The sequence below is a fragment of the Cyclopterus lumpus genome, chromosome 7 (genome assembly GCF_009769545.1).
Source record: "Cyclopterus lumpus isolate fCycLum1 chromosome 7, fCycLum1.pri, whole genome shotgun sequence".
Taxonomy (NCBI): domain Eukaryota; kingdom Metazoa; phylum Chordata; class Actinopteri; order Perciformes; family Cyclopteridae; genus Cyclopterus; species Cyclopterus lumpus.
Genome location: NC_046972.1, coordinates 7,565,968 through 7,578,528, shown reverse-complemented (window position 1 = coordinate 7,578,528; position 12,561 = coordinate 7,565,968). Strand labels below are relative to the sequence as shown.

The 12,561-nt window shown below is 43.5% G+C and overlaps 1 protein-coding gene across 2 annotated transcripts in view; it reads left to right on the top strand.

Annotated features, from left to right (window-relative positions):
* The window catches only part of LOC117733185 (protein SOGA1-like), a 75,057-nt gene that overhangs the window by 5,075 nt on the left and 57,421 nt on the right, over positions 1 to 12,561 (top strand). For both annotated transcript variants that reach the window (XM_034536614.1, XM_034536611.1), the window contains exons 2-4: positions 945 to 1,046; positions 1,315 to 1,437; positions 11,786 to 11,935. In XM_034536614.1, the coding sequence (XP_034392505.1) occupies positions 945 to 1,046; positions 1,315 to 1,437; positions 11,786 to 11,935 (375 nt within the window). The remainder of the gene's footprint in view (positions 1 to 944; positions 1,047 to 1,314; positions 1,438 to 11,785; positions 11,936 to 12,561) is intronic.

The window sequence follows — 12,561 nt, the reverse complement described above, 5'->3', positions numbered from 1 at the left end:
CTAACTGCTTGTACTTCTTTTGCTTACACATCACACACACACACACACACACACACACACACACACACACATTTTTGCCAACACACATATTTCCCACTCTTGGAAGCCCACTGTTGTGTTACAGCCCGCCTGCTGTCCCATAAAGCCCAGCGACCCAGACTCCTTCTGATGGGGTGTAGTTCACTTCAGAGCAGAAGCGCGATTCAGAGGGATGATGCAATTTATACTCTCAGGATTAAATGAATAATTCATCTCCTTAATATGTTCAAAAGAGAGCTAGATAGCATTACTGTGAATTAATCATGTGTACTGGTTTATTTTTGAGTGGTATCTCATACTTTATCTTTTTTATTAAAACTTCTGTTTAGATATTTGGACTTTTTTAGAGTGTAGGAATTTACTTTCCTTTAGCTCTCAATGTCCCTGTAGGGACGGTTAAGAATCTGCTCTGAGGTAACCTGATCACCTGACCTCTGACCTCCTGTGTGGGAGAGAGAAAGGAGAATCAATGCAGTATCATATTACTTACTACACCCCTCTGCTACATACAACATGTATTGTTCTATAGCTATTGACCCCTTAAGGAGAATATTACGCAGCAGCTCATGTCTTTAAGAAGACACCGTTGGCTGTAATGGCTCTACTGATAATGAGGTTGAGGAAGACGAAGATGTCTCGGCTTATGACAGCGAGCGGCGATTGATGGACGCTGATTTTTTTATGCTGATTATTGTCTTGCATTTACGACAAAGATGCTAAAAGCCTAAATGACTCCCATTAAAGATGAAAGGATTCCCTTTATGGCCCACATTCTGTATGCGCACACAATGCTGTTGCAGGCAGAGCCACTGTCGCGTCACTGTCTTTCCCCGCAGGTTGGCTAGTAATGTTGACACGACAGATGCACTTACGCACACTCTCTCTCTCTTCTCCCTTGTCTCCAGGACGAGATGGAGGAGCTGAGGTCCGAGATGCTGGAGATGCGGGACATGTACATAGAAGACGACGTCTACCAGCTGCAGGACCTACGGCAACAGCTGGAACAGGTACGCCCTGAAAGCCCACCCGTTGAACTTTAAACGTGTAACGCAGACAGGGGCTGTGAAATGTTTCGAAACGGGCAAGATGATGGGCAATCCATCATCTGAATGTCACCGTTGAGCCAGAGGGCCGACGCACAAGGCCAAGGTGCAATGTGGGCGTCTGCATGTCTTCTTTTGTATTTTAATGGCTGCTGCGAGGGTTTCCTTGAAGGAACAGAGGGGTATAGACAGGACGACACACGCATAACCTCATCCATCTTCTGTTTCTCAGGCAAACAAGACCTGCCGCATCCTGCAGTACCGGCTGAGGAAGGCAGAGCGGCGCTCTCTCCGCGTGGCCCAAACGGGGCAGGTGGACGGAGAACTGATACGCACGCTGGAGCAGGACGTCAAAGTGAGTGCTGGTGTGTTTGAGAGAGAGATTGAAATGGAGCGCTGTGGGGAAGAGGCTCTGGCGTGTGTGCGTGTGTGTGTGTGTGTGTGACAGCTTGAGGTTCGCTGTGTTTATGCGAACGGTGTACGAGCAGGATGGAGAAAGTGAGATATCTGGACCAACATGTCAAAGTGTAGCTTATTTACTGATTTTTAAAGTGCATCGTCTCAAGGCTCTTAGTTATCGACAAATAATTATGCAAACAAAAAATATGTTTCCTGCTGAAGGTCTTTGACCTCCAGTGTGTGTTGATTTGTTTCAATGTAGATATGTTCCATCAATTAATATACGGCCGCTTGTGTGAACACATTTTTCTTTTCATAGATTCTCGTATTCCAGCGTTGCAAAGTTAGCGGAAATGATCGAAAAAGAAAAGTCAGTCTAATGTGTTGTTAGTTAATGATATGACCAGAGTAAAAAAACAACAACAATCACCACAGCCCGAGATTTAAGCTCTCTTGTATGCGCGTCCCACAAAGAATACACACACATACACACACATAAGTTCTAAACAAACACACTGTGCACAGGCTAAAGCTTCTGTGTGTGTTTTCTGTCACACTGACCCTGGACTATGGATATACTGTCAAATTCACAGAGTTCCGCCAACATTTTGTCATGTGATGGAGGACACAATGAGGCCTTTATACCCTCTAAGAGAGAGTGTGTGTGTGTTAGTGTGTGAGAGTGAGACTGTGATGTCATGGGCTTTCTTTCGCCGGCTGCTGCTTTCTGTCTCTCCGCTGCTGTCTCTCCATCTGGTTGTTTTGGAAGAAGGAAGGAGGGGAGGTAGGGAGGGAATGATGAGCGTACATCCTGTGTCTCTTGAGGATGAAAAAAAAGGGCGGGGGGCGGGGGCCGTGAGATGGGCTACTTTTTGAAAATTTAAAGCAGCCAATCAGAGAGGGAGGATGAGGCGGGAGGATCACACATGAAAAAAGAGAGGAAGAAACCGAGACAAACTGGAGAAAGGAAAACAAAGATTTTGGTTGGAGGTCCGACTTGAATTTGAATCTTTAGCAGCCAATAGTAGCGTTGGGATAAAGAGTGAGGTCAAAAAATGATGAAGGAAATAGAAAGACAAAGTAAAGTCTGTATCTGTTGGCTGCGTTAGCAAAGAGGGATATCATAAACACAGGATACTGAAAACATATACACACACTGCAGGGAGACAAATTCACAGCGCATGGCTGATTGTGTTGTCTTGCTGCCAAAGACTCAGCCGGCAGGTCAAGTTACACTATTGTGTGTGTGTGTGTGTGTGTGTGTGTGTGTGTGTGTGTGTGTGCGTGTGTGCTTGTGGGCACGCATTAATCCTGTGCTCAGCTCCTTTTATGCCGGCCTCTCACAGTGACTCCTCTGTTTATTCTGTTGGCTTTATCCTCAGCCTTATGAAAACAGACACTCACTCCTGCCTCTGTCACTCAACACGGATTCAGCTCACACTGGAAAAGAACTTGCCGAGCAGTTAAACACAACACAAGACGATTACTAGAAAGAAACGATTGGTCTGAGCGCTGTTAAACTCAAGAAGGACACGAACACTCAAAGTGACAGCTGTTCAAGCTGTGCATTGCTGCACAGCCACATCGTCCATCTGCCTCCAGCATGTTGTTGTGATGCTTAATGCCGGTGCTGCGGGTGGAGTTGGGCCCACGGCACGGAGGAGGGAGCACAATTTAGCAGTTGTTTACGTTTAATAGATGGTTCCCTCGCGAAGATATTTACGCCAACGGTGTCCAATCTGTGGATGCCCGGGGCTACCCGAGGAGGACACTTCAGAACCGTTCCGTGCCAAGTACATTACACATACAAGGGATTTGACTCGGTGAAAAGTGCGTAACAATAAACAAAAAACAAAAGAAACGCGGTTCAATAACATAATTGTTCATTTGCGAGCACATATTATTTTTTTATTAAAGTGTCCAGAGTCACACAAGTTGTGAACGACTGACTTTAGGCCTTTAGGTGCAACATTTGGAACACACGTAGTGGTCTTCGTTTTCTCAGGTTTTGCATGTAAAGGAATGTTTTTCTGAAAATATCCCGATTTTGTGGAGGTGATTCAAACCGATGGTGCCTCGAATGTCCTCAAAATACCTCAAACGTTTTTGTTTGCTGCTTCAAGGAGACGCTGATTGACAGATCTTCCACCAAATGAGCCGCTCTGGGAAAGAGTACAAATCAGAAAATGCTTCAGATAATACAAAGTGGGGATAAAAAATGTTTTAAAAAAAAGGGAGAATTGGCTTAACTACTGTTGATCCTTAAAGGCCCCGATGTGATGACTCACCCACATGCAAATACACACAAGTTGGCGAAGGCACGCAGGCTTTAAAGTGCCACACTGGAACTCTCTCACACCTTCTTTTCGCTCACTCAAACTTTGTCTGCCCTCCATTCTGCCGTTCCCATTGTGTCTCTCTGGTCATGTGACCTTCGGGGCTCCTCGAGGGAGAGTATGGGGGCCGGTGTGAGCGACGAAGACAGATGGAGAAACGATAGCTGGGGGGGAAACGGGAGAAACGATTGTGTGTCAGTGTAAACAAGTTTGTCACTTGAATACTTGTAAGTCACATGTATGTCACATGTTCTGTGTTGTTTTCAGACATCCTGTGTGTGTCGGCTTGCATGTGACCTTATGAGTGTGTGTGTGTGTGTGCGTGTGTGTGTGTGCGCGCGGCACGGCTGTCAGGGTCTCCATGAGAATGTCTCACATCATTTCCTGTCTTACTCACACACTTCTCACATTCCCACATGTTCCTACAGACATCTGGACTCACACACACACACACACACACACACACCATCTCACGCACACACAGAGGAAATAGTGGTTAGGATTCTCGTGAAGTCAACACAGCAGACCTGCTTATCTCCAGAGAGAATCAGTTGTGCATTTGCCTTGAAGAGCTAACTCTAAACTATCTGACACGTATGATCTCAGCCAATATGTGTGCTTGCAGTATGAGGGATAACAGATCGAATGTTTTCCTCTCTCACCGGGTGTTAGCTGAGAAGATTTACATCAGTTTGTGTGGCTTAGCGTAGCGAGTTGCCGGTTGCCCAAATAAGGAGAGACCTCAGACCACTACACTGTACACGATGACAGCTTTATGGTGGGTTGTGTAATAGTCATTGACACATACCCCCTGTGTACGGTGCAATTGGTAATGTAAACATTATATTCCCAGTGAATGTCATTATTATTAATAGTCAGCTTTTTTAAGAGCAGGGATTGTCCCTGTTGCTTTGCTCGGGAGCGGCTCTGAGTTTTTCCATCCACCCTTACTGTACTATATAGATACATCATCTGTGAGTGGAGGCTCTGTCCTGGAGAGGAAATGATGGGCCTCATCACACACTGAAGAGTCCCCTCTCTCACAGACATATATGGCACACGCTGCAGTGGTTGTGAGGACTGTGGTTCGCTATAGCGACTAACCCTAACCTTCAAACATACATATACTTTAAGTCTTAACTTTTAAAAAGGCCAAGGCGTTTGAAGAAAAGATACAAAGATAGAAGCATGGGAGCTCACACACACACACACACACACACAGTCATTAGATTAGAGCTGGGAAGCAGCAGTATCCGGTACATTTATCTCCCAGCCTCATCTCCATATGTCTGGCTATGTGGAGTGTGTGTGTGTGTGTGTGTGTGTGTGTGTGTGTGTGTGTGTGTGTGTGTGTGTGTGCGTGTGTGTGTGTGAGAGAGATTGGCAAAATTGGATTCAGTCTATTTCTTGTTCCGTGTAAAGTTCCAATAAAGTGTTCCTCTTGCATCTCTCTCTCACACACACACACACACACACACACACACACACACACACACACGCACGCACAAACGACTCAACCTCCAATTGTCATGCACTCACTGTAGGAAGTAGAGTTTCCATGCGACTATCAATCATTACATCCCTGTTCACATTAGGGACTGTGGTTTCCACTGTGTGTGTGTGTGTGTGTGTGTGTCTGTATGTGTGTGTGTGTGTGTGTGTGTGTGTGTGTGTCATGTCACTATGGAACAAAGTTGTGTTCCTACTTTTGCCGCATGTGCTGATTTCTGAAGCTTACAATAGAAAAACACTTAGATGGAGAGTGCATCAAGTTATGGTCACACACCAACATTGAGCTTCCCCTTCACAAGATGAACAGGATGAAGAATAGTCGATGGCAAACGTAACACTATCCGACACCAGCTTTTACGCAGTAACTGGAGCGTAAACTTCCCCGGAGCAAATAAAGTGCACATGCAGCATAAGTCACTATTGGTACTCCAAACTCCACACGGGGCAGATGTTCCAGTCCTGAACAGGTAGTTTATAGTTTATAGTCAACATCAGAGCCTAAGATTTTCTTCAGTGTGAGTCAGCTCCATCATTTAGTGCTACTGCAAATACTACTATCGCTGCCATTATATCAAGTACACCACTGGATAGTTGTATGTATGTATGTGTGTGTGTGTGTGTGTGTGTGTGTGTATGTATGTACGTACGTACGTATGTGTGTGTGTACAATTCGGTATGTATGAATGGACCGATTGGTCTCAGGTGATATCGGAGGTTAGATCACACTTTTTCAACTGCCAACAAATGACATGCCGAGGATTGTGGGAATTCATCGCATTCCACAGGCCACTGTCTCTCTCTCTCTCTCTCTCTCTTTCTCCACTCTCCCGATCCAAAGATAGATGGATCACAGCCTGTACTGGAACAGCTGCCTCTCTCTCTCTCTCTCTCTCTCTCTCTCTCTCTCTCTCTCTCTTATGGTCTTGTATATAGACACTAAGCAGATTACTTGTGATGTAACATCCACTAAACGGGTGTCGAGGGGCCAGGAGGTTGGACGAATGTCAAAAAAGTCCACAACACCAACCAATCAATCAATACCGGGGCTGCTTCCTCACAGCCTCCTTGCAAAATCCTGTAATTCATTTAGCACACACTTGATTGAAATATGTAAGCTGTTCACTCATGTCACACAGTATTTTACTTCTGACACGCATTGAATATGAAAAGCACGAATCGTAACTTGTGGGCCAGACAGCAGCTCCATCAGTGATCTGGACACACCGTTTGTACCCAAACCAGACTTCCCCAAAGACTTGGTCCAAGCCCACGGGAGATCTCGCTGAGGCCAAATTCCTTCTATTGAATTGTATATCTGCATTACTTCTTTGAGCCACGTGAGCCTGAATGTTTGTAACGTTCTGATAATTGTAGCCGACTTAACGTTGAATCAAATATGAAAGGCTTGCGGTCATTTGGTTTGTTTACTGATAAGCGGGAAATAAAAGAGACAGCCTGTTTTACACCACCTAAATGTATTAATTTGGTCTCATTCATAAGGTACATTATGTAAAGTATATAAAGTATTTGTTTTTCGTAGCGAGGACATAAAAACAAAGTGGCGATTTATCAAACCTATATCTCTAAATTGCTTGTTTGCCTATTCAAGACAATAAGTTAAAAAGTCTTATCTGTCTGCACATCTAGGAGCTGATTCAGCATGCGGTCCATCAATCTATCAATCTACAGGGAGCTGCACCTTGTAAGCACATTTCATAGCTCATTAAAAAAAGTCAATAATGTCACCTCCAAGGTGGACTGCAAGACCTACATTTCAAAACAAAAAAAAGCCTGCTGAGCTTGGGTTTCTTTTTTTTTTTCCAAGTGGTGCGATAAATTAATTTTAAGCAGAGTGTGTGTAACCGGGCGCTGTGCTGTTGCTGCCCCACCTCGCCTATAAAAAAAAAAAGAGTTCAAATCTACAGGATTCACTTTTTTAATGCTCTGACATTTTGGTGTTGGATTCAGAAACAATAAAATGTGTATCTCTGTACGTTCAGAGAGAGATGGGTCGGTGTGTTTAGCCTAGCTTAGCACAAGCAGGGCCCTGGGAGATACTATGAGCTGATTGTATAGTAGAAGTCTCTAGAAAAATTAGCCCATTTTGACTTTATTTATTACATGAGTAAACATTGTTTCAAGACTTCTTCAATACAGCATGATGTTCGTTCAGTAAGTTATGGTCCCATTGAGAGTAAAACAGACCATAGAGCAGGGAGTTATTTCGGGGCGTGGCTACCTTATGATGGACAGGTTGCTATCGTGAGTGAAACGAGTAAGAACCTTAAAAAGAGATGTATCATTGCATCATATAACATAATACCATATATTTTTATTTGTCTGTTTTTTTTTGTCAAAACTCAACTTGATTATTAGAAATAAAGACGGTAGAAGTGTACACACACAAAGTCACAGAGCGGTTGTTGTCCCCCAACGGTTTTACATGCAGCCAGTAAATGTGTGTGAGTGTGTGTCTGTGTGTGTGTGTGTGTGTGTGTGTGCACAGACCGCCTGCATAACAGGAGGAACAAGATTGTCTGTTGAACGCGATCAAACACACAAACCACACACCATGCACACAAAAGAGATCTATTTGATGACTAACTGCCTCTTGTTGAACGATATTGCTGTTTGCCCTGTGGCCAGTGTGTGCGTGTGTTTGTGTGTGTTTGTTTGTTGTGTGTTTTGGTGTGTGTGAGTAAAGGAACAGACAAAAAAAACCTTCTCTCTCCCTGCTTCTCTAGTTTTTGTCCTTCTCTCTTGATTACATACTCTCTCTCACACACACACACACACACACACACACACACACGTGCGCTCACACATACACGATTTACCACATACATCACACACACGTTTTCACACATGCACTGTGTCAGCTCAGCAGCACCCTGGCTGAATGCTAATTGCATCCTATAGCTCTGTTGCCGGGTGAAACCACGGCGTTAAATTCCTCCACGTTCCCTTTTAACGCAGAAGAACAATACAGCATCTATCAGGAGTCGCAGGCGGAGAAAGGAGCGTTGAGAGGAGGACAGGTTTAGCTGGAGGAGGGGAGTTGAAGACCTAGAAACCTGCACTGCTGAAAGCATCCCGCTAATAAAAGCAGTTTTTTTTTCTCTTTCATATAACGATGCACCGATCATAATTCTACGCACAGCGATAATCAGCTTCTTCTGCCCGATTCGCTTTGAGCCAACACACACACACACACACACACTAAGAAGTCCTCTGCGTTCTTATACACAACGATGATGACGAGCCGCGCGGTTGATCCGCTTGACGGATGGAGCTTGATGGAGCAAATTTGATATGCAAAACGATATCCTTTTGGTTAAAGCGGTAATCTGCGTATCTTCGCTCTGTGTCGGTACCGCACCCCCCAGACTACACGACACAATACATCGTGGCAATCGCCCTTTAGAACGTTTTCCCATCTGACGTCACTATCTGCAACATACGAAAATCTTTTTTAAAAGATACATATTTTCTTCATCAGGCTTCTCCCCCCGTGTCAAAGAGTCACGTTTTGTTGGATGCTATTGTCTTTTAATTCAATACACAATATGAAATCACTTTATACTTTAGATACACTGTATACACTTTCATTTTTATTATATTTTTACATTTTCATTTCCTTTATTATTTAAATTCTTAAACGTAATATGCTATTTTATTTTATTTTATTGTATATTTGTAAACATGTTTGCTGCTTCACGTAATTTCCCCCTGGGGATGAATAAAGTAATATCTAATCTAATCTAATCTATAAAAAAAAGGCTGTGGACTTGATTTTGGTTGGAACCGCTCATGACGGAGAGGAGCAACATGACATGTTAATGTAAATCAGAGGGCCATAACCTAAATGAAAACAGGTATATGGTTATCAGAAGATCTGTGACGGTTTGAGAATCAGACGGGGGAAGTGGTGACGCGGAAGAATTAACACAGAAAAGAGAAACAAAGCATTGTAATAACACTTTCCAAGGGCACTAGCATAACTAAAATGGAAGCACTGAAACAATGAATGATTGAGAGAAATACAGGAGAAGTACAGAGAGAAGAAGAAACACACATGAAAAAAGCATGAATTGGCGTGTGGTGGAGCTCAGAAAGTGGGCCGTACAGAGAGGCATTGTGGGATTCAGCTGCACACAGACACACACACACACTCACACACACACACACACACACACAGTATTGAAAGAAGAGACACATGCCGACAGCCATTCACACGTAATAACAATTGGTAGTATTAATTATGCTGATTCACATTACGAGATAAACATTATGTGTCATACAGTGTTCACACAAGAGCTGCAGACGTCCCTCCACGCCGTGAACAGAAAAATACTCTATAATATATCCTAAAAGTGACATGATAATAGAATAAGACACATTTCAAAGACAATCCAGGTTCAAATTTGATTTGTATATCCTCAAGTTTGCCGTGACAAAAAGCCAAGTAATAATGACCGTTTTCAATTGTGTTAGCATACTGTCAAATCGTGAGGGCACAGAAATGACCAAGTGAAGCTGTGCGTTGAATTGAGCGACCTTGTTTCCATGTAATGAAATGAGAGAGCAGGTCATGTGTGCTGCTCACGTCCTTTCTGATGGGTGAATAAAGCCTGCCCCCACTAGTTGTTAACATTAAAGTAAAATACATCAACGCAGAACAGTTAAATTATCAGCCAATAAAGACCTTCTCCGTGAAGTCTGTGTCCAGGTGAATAGGGGTCTGAGTACATTTATGAGCTCCTGGGTGATTGATTTAACGCAGGCATTTGTCTCTAAAACGACAAGCATCCGTTTACTGAGCTCCCATTGCTCATCCACTCTAATACACTCCATACTTTTAGAGTAAAAGTCCTCACGGCCACTTCCATTGGAGACAAAGCAATCATTGAGGTTCCATTTATTACCAACCGGCCTCTTTTATTTTTTTAAATCGTGTTTTTTTTTATCATGTCATTTAAAGACGGCGACTAAGCGTGACACAGTGGGTGTGAACATCTGTCCCGTATTGTGTTTTGTCTTTTCAGTGTCACCTGATGCATTGAGACGCACACAAAAACAGACTTTCAGTCTCTGCTGCAGTGGTCTGACTTCTAATTGTAGTGCCAGCCTCTCGGCCTTAATTTAAATGGCGTGAAGTGTAACTGTATTTGCATTGTACACTAATAACGCCGTCATGGGGAAATACAACTCTTCACTGCTCTGCTTGTACTGCTTGTTAGCGACGTCACCATATACCTGCGTGAGTTTGTATTTGCAGCATGATTCAGCCCTTCATTATGGCCCATAATATGAGGTTTAATGCCGTTTGTATAACTACTCGGCTCGTAAAGGTCTGAGGGTGATATATCTAGAACAAAAAGCCCATTCCAATGCGTTCACTGCTGGTCTTAAGACTTATCGTAGCTGTAGGTCCAGACATAAACGCAGTGGTTTAATATTGGCTCTCTGGGTGCATTGACTTCATCTATTCGTCATGAGGACATTAAGCCTGGATGTGGAGCATTGACTGTGTTTCTGCACCGCGAACACTCACTGCATGTACCAGCTAACGGATTAAACCAACGATAAAGCACGAGGTGCTTGTCTTGTACTTGCCTCATAATACAGTGATTTAATGTTTTTAATATTATTATAACACAATGACTGAATGGGCTCGACTAAACCATAATGCAGCTACCAGATTGTACTCTTTGTGCTGTTTTCATATCACTTTAGTCTTAGTTTGACTCTTTGACATTAGACACTTTTAATGAGTGAATCCCCTTGGGGGGGGGGGGGACAGATCTGACTTTCATAAGATCACATTACGTACAAAAAGATCAGTTCCTGCCAGAATGGCGATAATTATCTTTTTGGCTTTATTTGATTAAAAGAAAGAAAGAAACAAAAACAAAAAGTTACTGCCGATAGAGATAACACACTTTGTAAACTCAGCAAAAAGACAACAACCCAGCATTGAACGGGTCCTGTTTGCACTGGCAGCTTTCCTAGAACGAACCTCTTGAAAGTGAGACGCTTTATGTTCTTTACCTGAACAGAGATTAGTAGCGTTCAAGCTAATCCTCTGAGCAATATCCCATGATGCCAGTTTCAAGGTGACTCACAGCTACACCCTTTTTATTTTCGGGGAAAATATGAGTCATATGTTTTAGTGTCTTCTCTTATTAACTTTGTGTGTGTTTTTATTTATTCTTTTTGTGATTTGTGTTTGTTTTGCATCTATTCCTTTAATCAAAACCAGTGTTGCCTTTCGGCAGACCATAAAAGTTGCGTTACTTCAACATTCCAGCGTACCTAACAAAAGGAGTATTTGGAGCCAAATAGTATTTTTCTTTGCTCACTCGCTGTAGTTAAAGCGTTCAGCGGGACATTCATTGCTTCATTCACGCACTTTGATGCTAAATTCCATCCCTCCCTCCTTCTTCGTCCTCCCAGGTGGCGAAGGACGTGTCCATCCGTCTCCACAGCCAGCTGGACAGCGTTGAAAAGAAGAGGAGTCGTCTGGAGCAGGAGAACGAGGAGCTGAGGGTCCGGCTGCAGGACCTGGAGGTCGCCAAACAGGTCCTGCAGCAGGAGATTGACAAGGTAGGATGTGAGTCCCATAACGGTGCAGTCTGGAGCCAGGAGAGGCCCCCGCTGGGTTCAGCGGGGCTGGTGATAGAGGTGGAAATAGTTTGACAAAGCTGGACGGCTACGTGGTGTAGAGGTACAGTTACTAGCTTTTTAACACATTTCTTTCTGTGAGCCAGAGACGAAAACGTTCCTCTCAACAAACAGCGTGAAGTTGTGTCACTTGAGCAGCACTATTCATCCACTCTAGTGCTGTGTTGTTGAGTAAACTCTCTTTGTTTTAACGGAGGAGGTTATGGTCTAAATTCAGATCAAAGTGTCTGTTTGAGTTTGTACCCAACCAGGAAATTTCAGCGAAACATTGAGGTTGAGGCAGATCCTTATTTAGACGGTCGGCCTCTTGGCTTTTGGAAGAAAACAATGTTTACAGGTCCGCGCTCGCATCTAGTGTCGACTTCCTTTCTTCCTTTCGGCTTCCACTCCAGGGACTCTATGTTGTTTGTTTTTTCCCCAAGTGGAGCCAATGAAGCACTACAATGAAAAGGGAGAATGCGACTTGATGCCAGCGCCAGCTTAAGTGAGAATAAACAAAAACGGAGTTGGCGTTGCACTCCTTCGAAAGGGAAATGAATTAATGTAAA